At 48.6% G+C, this 16,809-nt stretch overlaps 1 protein-coding gene and 1 non-coding gene across 2 annotated transcripts; both read left to right on the top strand.

Moving 5' to 3' along the window:
• The first annotated feature begins 1,932 nt into the window (after window positions 1–1,932).
• On the top strand, window positions 1,933–12,827 carry EEF2 (eukaryotic translation elongation factor 2). Its single transcript, XM_073324197.2, has 15 exons — window positions 1,933–2,067; window positions 3,328–3,542; window positions 4,075–4,256; window positions 4,348–4,559; window positions 5,594–5,772; window positions 6,369–6,474; window positions 6,831–6,944; window positions 7,151–7,289; window positions 7,720–7,915; window positions 8,216–8,474; window positions 9,583–9,690; window positions 10,289–10,642; window positions 11,177–11,359; window positions 11,493–11,625; window positions 12,009–12,827. The coding sequence occupies exons 1-15, from the start codon at window positions 2,065–2,067 to the stop codon at window positions 12,200–12,202; spliced, it is 2,577 nt and encodes an 858-aa protein (XP_073180298.1). The 5' UTR covers window positions 1,933–2,064; the 3' UTR covers window positions 12,203–12,827.
• LOC140903427 (small nucleolar RNA SNORD37) lies at window positions 6,522–6,588 on the top strand. Its single transcript, XR_012156245.1, has one exon. It is a non-coding gene; the product is annotated as a small nucleolar RNA SNORD37 (small nucleolar RNA).
• Window positions 12,828–16,809: the final 3,982 nt, after the last annotated feature.

Below are 16,809 nucleotides of genomic sequence, written 5' to 3'. Positions count from 1 at the left end.
CAAACGTTAACACAGTGAGCCAAAGGTTAGTGCTTCAAGAAACGGTGGCGCTTTTTTAAAAACACCCTTATTTGCATCTTGCTTTTAAGAACAAGACTAGAGAGCCTGCAATGAGCAAAGCACAGGTGCAAGCCTGTGCTTCTGCAGAGACCTTGTGTCTTAATCAGGGCTCCACATGGACTCTGCCCATGCAGAGCTCATTGCAGGATCAGGGCCAAAGCAAGACATAATGTATACAGTCTATAGTCTGGAGCTGTTATGAATCATCTCAGACTGCAGTGCACTTTGCAAATTAATTCAGAGACCCTGATTCTCATCTGCTTTGTGCTGAGGTAACTCAAGTCAATGGTACCATTGTAAAATTGATGAAACTGAGCAGAGAATCCCAGTTTCCTTTAGGGAAAGGAAGGTATTACTACCTACACTTTTAATGAAAGGAAGTGAACTGCCCAAAGAATGCAAAAGCAGATATTTTAATCTGCTTATTCCTTATTATGTTGTTTTATTTAACACATACATTTTAGTTATGTACTTTGTAGGAATCAAGATACATAGACAGCTCTACAACTTTAATGTTTAATGCTTTAATGTGCCTTGTGTGGTCGCGGCTCAGTGCTCTAAAAAACCCACCTCCATGAGGGGCATAGCTACCAGCGCTGGGAGCTCCCAGCAGTTTACACTGGCGCTTTACAGCACTGCAACTTGCTGCGCTCAAGGGGGTGTTTTTTCACACCTCTGAGCAAGAAACATACAGCGCTGTTAATTGCCAGTGTAGAAGCTGTAGTCATAACTTGTTTTCACCAAAGTTTTCTGGGAATTTCCTTAGAACCCAATTCTCCTTCCAGTTTAAACAAATGGCAAAATTTCCACTGATTTTAACAAGAGCTGTATCTGACCCTTGTTATAATTTATTATACAAGAGTCTGAACAAAAATTAACTGATGTAAACTACTACAGTCCTATCTAATCATCATGGTGAAGTGAGTCATAGAGAGATAACATCATCGGTAATTACTTTTGTTTTCATTATGTGTTTAGAGGATTATATTCATTTGCTTAATTCCATTTAATCATGGTGTGTCAAACAGAACCAACATCCAGGACTAGCTTGTATTCTTGATAAATGTTTTAAGCAGAATGCACTTTCATTCACTGTGTAGTGGTTTTACTAACATATTTTACATGTATCCTATGAAATGTGGCCCCAGTCCTGAAAAGGGATTTGAGTGGACAGATCCTCATGCCTTGCTGGAATCCCACTGATTTCAGTCGAACACCAGGCAGGGCCCTTTGAGGGATCATATATCTGTGACCCATAACTAGAGGGTCAACTGCAGAGGATCTGTGTTCCAGCTTTGCACCTTAGCCCTAGGTTGTGAGTGTGACTCAGATCACAACTCTGCATACCACCCTGCACTAAAAATGAAGTTGATTTCACCCACAGAGTAGGATACTTTAGGGACAAGTATTAAGGGACTCCCAGTTCCCCAAAGAGCTTGCAAATATGAAATGCGTTACTTATGTATATGCATCAAACCCACAATATCTAATACCATCCTTCCTAAATCTTCCCCACGTTTTATTTTTCGTTTACTTTAATTTTAAAAGTGGAGAGCTGGTTATTCCCTGTTGTATTGCTTTGAATCATCAGTGGAATTATATAACTTGTGTTAAAGATTAAACAGCCCAAGTCTCCGCCTATGTAGCGTTTGTAGTAGTTCCAGGGCTTTGCCCTGTGGGATACATGAGTGGACTGGCGACTGGGGCTCCCCCTATGTACAGCCACGTGGTTACAGCATGTCCCTTCTTACAGAGTTAAAGGCCCTTCGGACCATAGAGAGTCCTAAAGGGCATGGGGGAAATAGAGAGGCTCTGACGCATGCGCCTTGGGCAGCCCGCTATCCCCGCCTCTACGCCGGCTCCGGCCTATAAGAGGGCTGGTCGTTGACGTCAGCTTTCTCTTCCGCCCGCTCTGTCCCCGCCAGCGAGACAGGGCCGCAGCCGCCGCCATTACCGGTCCCCTCCTTTCCTCCACTCCCGGAAAATCCGCCGCCATCCGCAACCATGGTGAGCCATCCGCGCCCCGAGGGCGGCTGGGGGGACGCGGGGGGCCCGGACCCAGGCGGGCCGCTGGTTATGGCCGCCCCCTGGCCGGTATCGATCGACGGGGCGGCCTGGGAAGTGGGGGTGGGGCGGCCTGGGAAGTGGGGGTGGGGCGGCCTGGGAAGTGGGGGTGGGGCGGCTAGACCCCTAAATACTCCCTCCTCCTCCTTCCCCCCCCCAACACTCCTGGGAACTGTGGGGCCCGGAGCCGGGCGGGGGGAGGAGGGTGTCCTTCCCTTTCCTGGGTGTGGCTTGTGCCAACCAGGGCTGTGCTCCCTAATGGGAAGTGGGGCAATGGGGTGGGGTGGGATGTCTCTTCTCTAGGGGAGATCTGCCCCGGGCCTCTGTTGGAGTGGCCTATGGGGGGACCCCCCGTTCAAGGAGGCCCCTTCCCCAGGGGAGTTCTGGTCGCCTCTCGCCTTGGGGCAGTTGCTCGGAGGGGTCTGCTAGCCTCCCCCTTGGGGCGGGGGGGGGGAGATCAGAGACCTTCCCCCTCTGCAGCGTATGGCTGCGCCATTGGGGAGGGGGTAAGAGGCTCTGTGGCCTGCTAACTCTCCCCAGCCTCCGTGCTGTGCTGAGTGGCGGTGGTAGGCGTGAGCGGGTCCGAGTCTGCAGCGGTAGGCCCAGCGAGGCTGGTTGGCCTCTGCCCTAGAGAGACCGGCTCACCCCAGCCCGGCTCTCCTGTCAGAGGGGTTGGTTTGGTGGAGCCCTGAAGCTGCCGTGCGGCTAGGAGTGATGTGGCGGGGTGGGGGAAGGCAAGTGCCAGGATGATGTTTCTGGTCTCTCCTCTCTGGCCAAAGGGAGGTACTGCAGCCTGGTGGGAGGGCGGGGGAATGTTTCCTGCAGAGAGGTAGTAGCGATTTTATGTAACTCTGCAGTCTGGAGTAAAATCCTAGCTTGGATGCTTGGGTGGCGAAAGAGTGAGCTGATGCGGAAGGTTCTCTCTGAGTGGTATAGGAACAGGAGTGACGGTGATCTTAAGACTGGGATACAGGGGAACTTAATGACCCTAAGAGCCTATTAGGCTTCCAGGGATATTGTCTCCCCCAAGGCAATTAGTAAAAGCCACTGGTTGGGACATTCAGCTAGATGAGAGCACACTGGAAAACTCTGCTGTCTCTGAGTTGCCCTGTAATGTCTGCCGAGCGATCTATTTCAGCGTGGCACTGCTATGTTTGGATTCTTGGAAGAACTTGCTCCTGATCATATAACCTTCTCTTCAAGGTGAACTTCACAGTAGACCAGATTCGGGCCATTATGGACAAAAAGGCCAATATCCGAAACATGTCTGTGATTGCCCATGTAGACCATGGCAAATCCACCTTGACTGACTCCCTGGTGTGCAAAGCTGGTATCATTGCTTCTGCCCGTGCTGGTGAGACCCGTTTCACCGACACGAGAAAAGATGAGCAGGAAAGGTGCATCACTATCAAGTCAACGTAAGTTCCTTCCCTTCAAGCATCCTGGTGTTCAGCTGCTTCTCTTCCTTGAGACATGGTCTGATTACAGGACTGGGACCCAAGAACTCCTGGGTTCTAGTTCTGTTTCTGATACTAAGCTGGGGGGGGAAGAAGAAACAACTGCTTAATGAAGTGCTTTGGTTGCCACCAGAGGTTTACTTCCCTGAAACCTAGGGCATTGTGAGTGTTTAAATGTGGTAGGAGTACTGAATATTGGCTTGTACATGGTGCATCAATTAGTACCTCTGTCTTGGTAGTCAAAACAGTAAATTAAAACTTCTAGGTTAAAACGTTCCCTGTTAACGTAGTTAGATGGAGTACTAACTGGAATCCCTGGAGTGGTTGGTTGTTGCATTTCTTTAGCCAGCAACTTAATGGTCTCCAACTTTTATCTGGAGTATGCCGAAGAGCTGCCTGAGCTAAATGTGCTACAAATGCATAGACAAAAATAGAATGCCTTAAAGATGAGCATTCTCATGTAGCACTTCTCTTACGTATCTTTATTTTTCAGAGCGATCTCTCTGTTCTACGAGCTGTCTGAAAATGACTTGGCCTTTATCAAGCAGAGCAAGGATGGTTCTGGTTTCCTGATCAACTTGATTGACTCTCCTGGACACGTAGACTTCTCTTCTGAAGTCACAGCTGCTCTCCGTGTCACTGATGGTGCCCTGGTTGTCGTGGACTGTGTCTCTGGTGAGAACTGGTAGCCACATGTAGATGCATGTTGTATAGAAACAGCAGGCTAGTCCTGCAGTAGTAATCGCCACGGTTCTGCCCCCTCCAGGTGTGTGTGTGCAGACGGAAACTGTGCTGCGACAGGCCATTGCTGAGAGGATCAAGCCTGTCCTGATGATGAACAAGATGGACCGAGCTCTGCTGGAGCTTCAGTTGGAGCCCGAGGAGCTGTACCAGACCTTCCAGCGTATTGTAGAGAATGTCAACGTCATCATTTCCACCTATGGGGAAGGAGAGAGTGGCCCCATGGGAAACATCATGGTAAGGAGAAGAACCAAGGGAATGTGTTCCAAGTGAACAGCTGCCCAAAGCTTTCCCTCGGGTGTTTTGAAAGGCGTCCTTTTCCTTTGAAGCAAGGACCAGTTGTCTTGTGTTCCTCTGGCGGTTACTTCCATTGTAAACGGGCATTGTTGACCCAGAAGAATGTTTACTATAATACAGTATGGGTCGTTGGCTTGAAATACAATTGACTTATGATAGTCATGCTTCGGTTTGGATGCACTGAATTACAGGTTTAATTGTACTGCTATCTGACCTACTTAGTGTCAAACCACCCCTCAAATTCCTGGTCAAACTGAAACCCTCACCAGCTACCCTCTTCCACTTGATCAGGTCTTGTATCTCATGCTTCTTCTACCTATGCTGGTATAGGTGGACTCTCCTCTTTAGAGTAGAACGTTCTTCTAGGCACTCTGGTTCCTCAACTATGCCTTGGAGGGTGATACCATGGATCCATAAACAATTATAGGAATTGCATCCCCTTTGAATGGACTAGTATGCATTCATGTAGCAAATTTTTTATCAATTTGCTAGGAGCCCCTTCCAATCTGGGTCTCAAGTATTCTTCTCAGCAGTCAGTCATGAGGCCTTGCAACCAGTTAATAGCCAGTAGCTTTTGTTTGGCCAAGTCTACCTCTTGCACCCAAAGCACTTCACCTTCCCTTTGCTTAATGAAACCATACTCGGAAGTGTGTAGTGGAGCTGGGTTGCCTGCTATTCATCCACTGGGAAGGTACCCTAATCAAATCACTCAGCATAGGCATACGTCTAGTCATGCAACATCTCTGGATCACTAATCAGTGCAGGTAGCTGGTGAAGGCCTGAAGACATTCAGTTAACTAGTGTTTTTTGCTATCCGATTCTCAGTACTAAAGCTGAAATTGAGGTGGTGATTAGTTAACGGTTGCAGCACTATGGAAGGCAGGATTTGCTTATCAGTGGAGCTGCTACAGTTGGAGGGGGGGGGGGGGTCAATACAAACTTCACCTGAGCGCCACTCGTCTGACCTCTTTCAGATTGATCCTGTGCTAGGTACTGTTGGCTTTGGTTCTGGTTTGCACGGCTGGGCTTTCACTCTGAAACAGTTTGCTGAGATGTATGTTGCGAAGTTTGCCGCAAAGGGTGATGGGCAACTGAGTGCTGCTGAGCGTGCCAAGAAGGTAGAGGACATGATGAAGAAGCTGTGGGGAGACAGGTAAGTGACTGGAGCTCCTGGCTCTAGTGCTGCTGATTTGAGCCTGGTCTTGCCCTATCGAGTATTACCTGGGCTACACCTTGAAACTGCTCCCTGGAGCAGTGACCTCCATAACAAGAGTTGGCAGAGCACAGAGGTGGTCTCTAAACTCAGATCAGGCAGTGGTAGGGAGTACCCATATAACACAGCTGTAGATCTCCAGAAAGGGGGAAGACTTGAACTCTCCTGGGCTGGGAGTGAGGAAGCAAAAGTATGGTAGCACCCAAAGGAAGGAATCCTAATTAGGGTAGATGGCTTATTGTGACGACTGCTTCGCAAATCGTTCATGGGAGGGACTTTAATCTAGATACAAGCAGACAAATATTAGGGGATAGGAACAGGAATACACCATACAGGCAGATGTATCTCCATTTTGCTTTGGAAGCAAGTGACTGAAAGTGCATCAAATCTCGGGAAGTAGATGTAAGCTCATCTCAAAACAGGTCTTTGACTTGATAAATCCTTCCCTCCATCCTGAAAGGCCAGCAGAATAAGCAGTCTTAATTAAACAAGATGGAGAAACTGCACCACAGTGCCCTCTGATTTGATTTTTCTAGATATTTTGATCCTGCTTCCGGCAAGTTCAGCAAATCTGCTACCAACCCTGATGGAAAGAAACTGCCCAGGACTTTCTGCCAGCTGATCCTAGACCCCATCTTCAAGGTAACTACCATGGTACTCAGTCTCCTCTTAACTGGCAGTGGTCTGTGCATGATGATGGCAAAATTTCTTCACTTTGACCTGACTTTTGTTTGAAGAAATTTTAAATATCTGACAAGCACAGCTGACCTGTGCAGTAAGGGAAGTTGGGAGAGTTAGTGCTCTCCAGATACATGAAGGTTTATAAACAGCTTCTTGTCTAATCAGCTGACCTACTAATTGGCAGATACAAGGGTTGCTGTTAATAAGACAGTTCAACTGCCATTTACTGGCTCTCCCTGGAGAATGAGTGTGAGCTGCTTTCTCTGTGAACTGGGTCGCTTGATGCTTTCTCCCCTAACTTGGAACTCTTGCTCTAGGTCTTTGATGCAATCATGAACTTCAAGAAAGAGGAGACTGCTAAACTGATTGAGAAACTAGATATCAAACTTGACAGTGAGGATAAAGACAAGGAGGGCAAACCCCTACTGAAGGTAAGAACTGACTGGGCATTGCCTTGGGAAGACCCTTGCAGTTAGCTTTGCCTGTATCAGAGTAGGTTGCTAAGCTACTCTTTCAACACTGGCCTGTTGGGAGATCACCTGTCTGCACAACTTGGATGATAAACTAACGAGTGGGGGCAGTAGTATGAGCACAGATGGGTTTGCCTGAGTCTCATGCCTCCAATCTGCTTTTTCAGGCTGTGATGAGGCGCTGGCTGCCTGCTGGAGAAGCTCTGCTGCAGATGATCACCATCCACCTGCCTTCCCCTGTCACAGCTCAGAAATACCGCTGTGAGCTGCTGTACGAGGGCCCCCCTGATGACGAAGCTGCCATGGGTATGAAGCACTTGTAGTGTGCAGGAGCATAACTGCATTAAGGCTGTAAAATGCCCAGAGCTGCTTGTTTGCTTTTCAACAAGTATACAGCTGGGCTGAAGTTCTTGTAATTACCACACCTGCAGCCTTTCTAATGTGGATCAGACCAGCTTATTAGTGAGCAGCTTTCCTGTGGATAGCTGGGCTAGCTAAGTACCTGGATAGTAGCCAGAGTGTATACTAAAGGCTCAGTCTATATTAATTACAGTGATCTCTTGGCACATGGCTTTTCCTTGCCAGTTGGGCTAGCCAACTACCTGGATGGTAGCCAGCAGGCCAGTGTCAAACTGCTGCATTCTGTCTTAGAGTTGATTACTTTGCTCCAAAATGAAGAGCTCTGGTAGTGGAAGAAAGGACCAAAGGTCAGCATTGATGGCTTCTTCTTTCCCAGGTATTAAGAACTGTGACCCCAAAGGGCCCCTGATGATGTACATCTCTAAAATGGTGCCAACCTCAGACAAAGGGCGTTTCTATGCTTTCGGACGTGTCTTTTCTGGTCTCGTCTCTACTGGCTTGAAAGTCAGAATCATGGGACCAAACTACACTCCTGGCAAGAAGGAAGATCTCTACCTGAAACCAATCCAAAGGTCAGTAAAGGCAGGGCTGATATGGATTGATCCCATGTTGAGATTTAATGCCTCATATATATTTTTTTTTTTTTTTTTTTTTTACGATGCAGGTTCCATATTTACTTCTACAGTCCCAGCACTTGGAGTGACAGTTTTAGTAGCTTCCTGATGTTTGCTTGTCTAGTCAGTCCAGAGACCATGCCTTTAGCTTTCCTATGCAAACTTGTCACTTCTAGGCTGGGATCCACTCTCCCTTTCCCACCACAGAAATCCTTTCTAAGGAACCATCCAGATTGACTCAAGTTTTTCTTAACCCAGGACCATTCTTATGATGGGCCGCTACGTTGAACCCATTGAGGACGTGCCTTGTGGTAATATCGTTGGGCTGGTCGGTGTTGACCAGTACCTGGTCAAGACCGGAACAATCACCACCTTTGAGCATGCTCACAACATGAGAGTGATGAAGTTCAGCGTTAGCCCTGTGGTGCGTGTGGCTGTTGAAGCAAAGAACCCAGCTGACCTGCCCAAGCTAGTAGAAGGACTGAAGCGTTTGGCCAAGTCTGACCCTATGGTGCAGGTAAGGGACCTGTGAGGCAACTCTTCAATAGCAGTTGCCTGGGGATCTAGGATATCTGTCAGTCTTGTCCACAAATTGCACATGTAATGATGCAGCCCAGTACCATAGAGGAACCATGTGTTCTCATCGCCCCGAGCTGCAATATTTGAGGGAGTACTGGCGCAGAGCTTCCAAAACTCATCCAAGTGAAAGCCTTCCTTTGGATGAAACCTGTAGCATGCCATGAAAGCATGGGACAGGGATGTAGATCCATTTATTTTTGGTCAAGGCCCAGACTCTAGAGCAGGGGTGGGCAAATTTTTTGGCCCAAAGGCCACATCTGGGAATAGAAATTGTATGGCAGGCCATGAATGCTGCCAAAATTGGGGTGGGTGGGGCTGGGGATGAGTTTAGGGTGCAGGAGGATGCTCTGGGCTGGGACTGAGGGGTTCAGATGGTGGGAGGGGGATCAGTGTTGGGGCACAGGGGGAGGCTCATGCACAGGCTCTGAGCAGCGCTTACCTGAAGCAGCTCCTGGAAGCAGCAGCATCTTCCTTCTCTGGCTCCTACGCAGCCAGGCTGCCCTGTCCACAGGCACTGTCCTTGCAGCTCCCATTGGCTGGGAACCACAGCCAATGGGAGCTGCGGGGGCAGTGCTTGGGGCAGTGTGCAGAGTGGAAACCCCTGGCTGTCCCCATGTGTAGGAGGGGTGGGTCATGCCACTGCTTCCAGGAGCCACATGGATGAGCCCCCAACCTGGCCGCAGCACCAGAGCAGGGCAAGCCGCAAACCCCGCTCCCCAGTGGGAGCTTGAGAGCCAGATCTGGCCTGTGGGCTGTAGTTTGCGCCCCCCCCCCCCCCCCCCGCTCTAGAGAAAATAAAAAAATAACAAATTTGCAGTACATTCAAAAGTACCCATCCATTGGATTTGGCCCATGGTCTGCCTATTGACTGCCCCTGGGTTGGGATCAACTGCAAGCTGTATGTGTAAAGATCCAACATCTCAAGTGACCTTTAACAATATAGACCAGTACACACTGATGCTTTAATGGAGTTCTAGTAAGGAGTCTTTTCTCTCTCTCTCCTCCTCCCTCCCCACCCCCCCCATTGCATGACTGGTCTCTTTCAGTGCATCATTGAAGAGTCTGGAGAGCACATTATTGCTGGTGCAGGAGAGCTGCATTTGGAGATCTGCCTGAAGGATCTGGAAGAGGACCATGCATGTATTCCAATTAAGGTAAATCTGTCACATCTTCCGTCTTAAACTAAGCTCAGAAGAACTCAACTGAAGGCTGAGTGGGTGAAATGGCTGCAGATCTAGTCAGTCTGCGAACTCCTGGATTACTGGGAACAGGTACAACTACTGAAGCTGTTTTCATAGTGGGAAAACACATAGTAGCTCTGTAGGTAGCAGATCATGAGGCTGCAGCAAGGTGTGGAATACCTTATCTCCAGCACATGGACTGACCATAGCTGAGAGTCGGGAGTTTCTAACCCAGCTGAGCCACTGACTTCTCCTAATTCTACTTTCATTAGGTGTATATACAAGTCGATAAAATGGGGATGGATGCCTAAAATGTTGTGTACGGAGTAAGTCTCCTACAAAGGGTAGCTGATGTCTAGTGCAGCAAACACTTCAGAGTAGTAACAGTTGTCTTGTGTTTCTGGCATATTAATGCTGATTGTATCAAGCACAGATTAGCAGGACATCCAGTCTTACACTTCAAAGGCCTCTTATGTGGTTTGTGGGTGTAAAATAGGCTTCATAGCTCAGTTCAGTGACAGTATTACTTTTCCAAATCCTCTGGAACTAACTGGTGACTGGTTGTCTGCAGAAATCTGACCCTGTCGTGTCTTATCGTGAGACAGTCAGTGAGGAATCCAACGTGCTGTGCCTTTCCAAGTCCCCCAACAAGCACAATAGGCTGTACATGAAGGCCCGACCTTTCCCAGATGGATTGGCTGAGGATATCGACAAAGGCGACGTCTCTTCCCGTCAGGAGCTGAAGCAGCGTGCACGCTACCTAGCTGAGAAGTACGAGTGGGATGTCACTGAGGCCCGTAAAATTTGGTGCTTTGGTCCAGATGGCACTGGCCCCAACATCCTGACAGATATCACCAAGGGAGTGCAGTACCTGAATGAAATCAAGGACAGTGTTGTGGCTGGCTTCCAGTGGGCTACTAAGGAGGTAGGTGATAACACATTCCTGTTCCTTCCTGCCTCCCCTTCTTTCTCTCCTCCTCCTCCCCCCACCCCCATCCTAGGTGGAACACCAGTAGGGCAGTTGCCTGTGGGAGGACTGCAATATGGTGCACTAGCATTGACTGGCATATCTTGATGCAGCTGCTAAAATTGCCTTTCATTTATCCCATAAAATAGAGGAGACTCTCTCTCCATTTAACAAGGGTTCTGATATGCCAGGCCACCAGTAACTCTTGGGAGTATCTTGCTTTGGCATTTGGATGTACAGAATGTTCCATAGGCAAATGTCTGCCCAGTATGAGACACTGACTCTGAGCCGGAGTGGTGGCATCTGTTTCTAGCTCACTGCTGTTAATACAGTTGTCACCTAGCATGCCCCTGCTAGAGAACAGTTTGCAAAGCTCTGCAGGACTTGGTTGGCACTGTCCTGTGTTTGGGACCTGTCCAACAAAAGGTGGCACCTAGTGAAGGGCCCGGGGAATCTCCGCTGGTGGCTGATATCTGGGTTTTGCTCTTTCAGGGAGCTCTGTGTGAGGAGAACATGCGTGGAGTCCGCTTTGATGTGCATGACGTGACCCTGCACGCTGATGCCATTCACCGTGGCGGTGGGCAGATCATCCCCACTGCCAGGAGGTGCCTGTATGCCTGTGTGCTCACTGCTCAGCCACGGCTTATGGAGCCCATCTACCTTGTAGAGATCCAGGTACTTACACTTTGCTTAGCTTTAGATCTAACATTTGCAGTTCTTCAAGCTGCAAACAGCTCTACAATTAAAGGACTGACTTTTTAAGCTTAAGATGGAAAGCAATGCCTGTAATACAAACTTTGTGTACCAGTGTCCAGAACAAGTAGTTGGCGGTATCTATGGTGTCCTGAACAGGAAGCGTGGCCATGTCTTTGAGGAGTCCCAGGTGGCAGGCACTCCCATGTTTGTTGTTAAGGCCTACCTGCCCGTCAACGAGTCTTTTGGTAAGTGACCTTCACATTGTTCTTGCTCCATCTGATTCCTTCTACAAGCCTAAGAACTTCTGTTAGAGCTCCATGGAGCTTGCACTGACCTTTAGAATGTTTAGAGAGAGGTCCTCCCAGCTGATTACTTCCTTCACAGGGTCATGGTGCATGGGCCTAATAGTTACATTCTTCCCTTAACCTCTTCTTCTTTTGATCCTGAACTCTCTCTCCTCCCTCAAGTGATTGGAATACAACAGGGGTTTCTTGGGACTTAAGAGAAATTAGAGTGCATGGTATTTAAGTATTTGGTTTTGCTCTTGGTGACTGAGATAGGAACAGAACCTCATACTCAGATGTGTGCTTCTCTCAACTCTTATCCCAATGGACTTTTTCCTCCATAGGTTTTACAGCTGACTTGAGATCCAACACAGGTGGCCAGGCTTTTCCCCAGTGTGTGTTCGACCACTGGCAGATCCTGCCTGGGGACCCCTTTGACAACACTAGCCGTCCTTGCCAGGTCGTTGCTGAGACCCGCAAACGCAAAGGGCTGAAGGAAGGCATCCCGGCACTAGACAACTTCCTGGACAAATTGTAAAAGCTACCCCCAACACCAGTTTAAAATCACTGTCGTTGGACTCTGAATAAACTAACTAGCATAACATCAAATGCAGCAGGCAACTGTAGACTGCAGTGACCATCTCTTTGCATTATACTTAATCAGTTTCATAGCAATTTTGAGACTTTCAGAAAAACCACATTGATATTCAGCCTTATAGGTTTCTGTGTTGCACATGACTCATTGGGGCCCCACTTGGTGCCATTGTAACTTAAAAACATTTCCACTTGATGCAACTCAAGTTGCCTGGTTCCATATTTATTTGACACATGGGGAAAGATGCTTTCCTCTCTGCAGGGATTGGGCAAAAGGGGCATGGTGGGGGTAAGAGGGCACCTGACTCTTCAAAGGGGGAAAATATAATACCCAACAGCTTGCAAACCAAGCAAAACAGTGTGGTAAGAAGAGGGTTTGCTTGAGTTAATGGCCTCTAGTGTGTGCTTTTTTTTGTCTAGGGGAGGGGGATGTGTAAGGGGACGTCTAGTTGGGCAGAAACTCAAAGGCAGGAAGATCTTGTGCAGTGTGATTGTCATCATGAACATCAACAAATGTATTAGTGCCACTGGAATAATAAATTTGATATGGTGATGAGTATTCAGCTGGATTCTTGTTCAGTTTCACTTCATTCCAGGCATAGTCCAGCAAAAAGGAAACCTTCTAGCTCCCCTTCATTAATGATTCAGAGCTGCTGGCCTAGAGTGTCTTAAGGCAAGTAGCATCATCCTGCTCTGATTCCTGGGGGAGAGATGTCCCCAATCATAACTGCTTGTACAGAATGGGCCATGGAAAAAGACTGGCACTGGTAGAGAAATCTGCGTAATTATTGCATGACAGGTCTGCTTGGGCCTCATGGTTATCAGGCCTCTCCATCAGGAAAGTACTTGAAGACTGGACAAATCGGTAGTTACAGGACTAGAACAAATGTTAATCTTTTAACTTCAAGTACAAGAATGCACAGTTCAATGGCTCACTTAGAAAAGCTAATCAAACCTGGCCTGTAATTCATGGTAGCAAGAACTCTGTACGGCAAAGGTGGTGTGGATCCAGTAATGTAGCACTGTGTGGTCCAACCTGAACGGTTTGTTTCTGCCATGGTTGTCAAGAGGTACATCCCTTTCATGCTGTATACAATTCATGGATTGGCTGCTAGCCTTGTATAGCTATTTAATCCTGACGTACAGGCTTTAGGACTCTTCTGTACAAAAAGCTGCACCAGTTTAAAATTGAAATGGCTGCAGCTTTCCTTGTAGCCAAGTCCTTAGTTAAGTGTGCAGAACTGTCTGCTGTGTGTGTGGGGTGAAGTTGTAGCCACGTTGGTCTCAGGATCTTAAAGACAGTGAATAACGTAATGTCTTTTATTAGACCACCTTCTGATGATAAGCTTTTGAGCCACACCAAGCTCTTCTGGGAAACATACTCCCACTGGTGCAGCAAAATGCAAGGTGGAACAGACAGATTAGCCTAAAGCACCCAGAAGGGACCATTCAAGATGATGTGGCCTTTAAACATTCTGAAAAATCTTTTCTGAACCCACCACTTCTGGCCTTCAGATATTCCCCCCCCACCCTCTCCTTTCAAACTTATCCAAAGCAAGCTCCCCACTGACCGGGACACAAAGTAGCACCAGACCCTGCCAGAAGTACAGATGCAAAATCTGCAGACATCTGCACTGCTACAATGTTCAACAAAGCTTTCAAGGTTTCACTGCATCCAATGAAGTGAGCTGTAGCTCACAAAAGCTTATGCTCAGATAAATTGGTTAGTCTCTAAGGTGCCACAAGTCCTTTTCTTTTTGCAAATACAGACTAACACGGCTGTTACTCTGAAACCTTTCAAGGTCAATGGATCTTACACATGCCCATCACAATAGGTGGTATACCTCATTCAGTGTGCCAAATGCCTCAATAATGCTAGGTAGCTGAACCCAGACAATCACTATGCTCTTGAATGAACTCCCATAGGAAAACAAGACAAAAACACCTCATCACCTATGGTTAAGGATCTGATTCTGTGACAGAGTTGGTGACTTTTTGGGACCTCTGTGTCATCTTTTTGGGCAGGGCTGGAGCAGCAGTCAGCCACAGAGCAGGGGGCCAAGCTCGGCAGTTTTAAAGAACTCACTGGCAGCCAGCCTTGAGTCCACTGGAGCAGTGGCTCCTGGTCTGCCAGAGCAGTGGCTGGGGTTAGCGCAGGAGTAGTCAGCCCCTTGTGCAGGAGCAGTGATGGGGATGGAGCATCTGCAAGCCCAGCAGTGCTCTGTTCATCCCCCCTGCTGGGTATTTTTAGTCAAAGTCAGGGACAGGTCATAGGCTTCCATGTTTATAGCCCATGACCTGTCACCGACTTTTACTAAAAATAGCCATGACTAAATCCTAACCTTATGTATGGGTGAACGCTTTTCCCTACAAAGCAATCTCTGACCTTTCAGTCCTCATCCAGCTAGAAGCCTGCACAATCCTTTCAAAAGACAAGCCTGGGAGCTTAAATTCGTTCCTTTGCTAGACTAAAAATCATGCACTGACCAGACACTGGCTTTATTGCTTATTACAACAATCTGTGTAACCCACAACTCCCATTTTTTTGTCCTATGACTGCAGTGGTGTTAACAGGCCACTCTGCCTTGAATGGAAGATCTTTTCCAGACCTGAAAAAGAGCTTGGAAAGCTTGTCTCTCTCTTACTAACAGCTGGTCCAATATTACCTCACCTGCCTTGCCTATGTCATCCCTACTGATGCAGCTCCTACTGCTAGCTGTTGGTGGTGTACTGAACTCACATGGTGCTTACCAGCTTCTCCCTGGGCTTATCTTCACTGTGCTGTTAGCGTGAACTAAACTACAATGAGAGTTTTGTCTGTAGCATGATGGCCCTCCATGCTCACCTCTAGCGCAAACTAAGGATGCCTTAAGCTCCAGCTAACTGGCCCATCAGCGCGGCTTAAGTTCAACAGCTGCTGGTGGTCCACCTAGTTCCATGGTGTGGGTGCAGTAGCTTGAGTTACAACTTATCTCCTACCCATCCAATCGGTGTTTTGCGGTCTGCCCACCCCTCCACCACCACTCAAGTGATGCCACGGGTGGAGTGAAGCCAAGTCCCACATCTAAAGGCAAAGGAGCAGCTCTTACTCTTAAGTTTGAATGTTCATAGCATGCCTACATTGCAATAAAACAGAGCTGGCCTGTGTCCGCTGACTTGGGCTGGGGCGCGTAAGACTGCAGTGTAGATGTTTGGGCTCCCTGCTCTGCTCCTGAGAGCTGTTAGCCAGCTGCCTCTTAGCACAACTCTACAAGAAAGGAGGAGGGCAGTCACCTTCAAGAAAACGGCTTCAGTGCTGTTAAATAAAATGTGGGATTTGGCTCAGAAATGTCAGGAGGTATCAGGTTTTTTTGGCATTTGAGAAACACGGTCTGTTCAAACATTGCTCTGTCAGCCCAGCACAGAGAGGTGTTTGAAGAAAGAGCAGCCACAGCTCTGTCTGCTGCATTCTTCACAAAGCACCGTGCAAGGGTGAGTGGTCTTTTCTGCCCACCTTGGGAGCATAATATTAAATGTGGGGAATGAAGAGTCCAGGGGCCCTCATGTTGAGCCCAAAGACTCTCAATAAATTGACACACCTGCAGCAAAGGACACTTGCCAGCACAATACCATTGGAAAGGACTTGGAAATCTATGGATGAAAAGCACCAAAAGGTGAAAGTGTTAAAATTACATGTATCTTTCAAGATGGTCCCTGCCCCAAACAGCTTCCAAGCCAGTGCAGCCACCTCTTCCATGGAGGATAGGACATAAAAGGTTACACCAAAATGTAGGAGGGGGAGATTGAAGGACCCATACAGTAAGTGCCATGGGTTCACCCAAGCAGTGCAGACAGGGCCTCTGTTCTTAAATTGTATAGTTATAAATAATGGTTTTAAAATCCACACCGCTGTGACTGACAACCGACATGTCGCTGGCTCCGCCGCCCTGGAACATTGTGGGTGTGGAAAGGCAGGGAGGGACTACTCCGATCTCCCGGCTCGGCAGCTGTTAGACACGGATACACAGCACGCATTGAACTGTGCCTAAAACGCCCAGTGGAGGCTGGGAGTCCAGCCCCACTGCAGCCTGGCGCATGGAGGAGCGTGTCTGTTTGCAAGGGTTAAAACAGACAGAAGCAAGTCCACCTCCTGCGTGTTTTCTGCAGCTGGGTCCCCTGCAGAAGGGGGGGTGGTGGTACAGGGCTGGAGGGGAGCCCCCCTCCGCTCCCCTGGAGAAGGGGGGTGGTGGTACAGGGCTGGAGGGGAGCCCCCCTCCGCTCCCCTGGAGAAGGGGGGTGGTGGTACAGAGGTGGAGGGGAGCCCACCTCCCCTCCCCTGGAGAAGGGGGGTGTGGTACGGGGTGGGGGGGAATCTCTCTAGGGCTGGGCCACGTCAGCACATGACGAGGGACAAGGAAGGAAGGGATGTGAGCAGCAGTAGAACTGGGGTGGGGTGGGCAGGGCAGAGGAAACTCTGGAGATGGGGCAGGAGCCGGGCCACAGGGGGCACTAGGAACCCTGGGGACAGGGCGTGGTAGAGTGGGGGGGGGCATAGGGGAGTCCTGCTGCCTG

This window comes from Lepidochelys kempii, chromosome 25 (assembly GCF_965140285.1).
Source record: "Lepidochelys kempii isolate rLepKem1 chromosome 25, rLepKem1.hap1, whole genome shotgun sequence".
Taxonomy (NCBI): Eukaryota; Metazoa; Chordata; order Testudines; family Cheloniidae; genus Lepidochelys; species Lepidochelys kempii.
The sequence above is the reverse complement of the archived record's forward strand: the minus strand, read 5'-3'. Positions and strand labels throughout refer to the sequence as shown.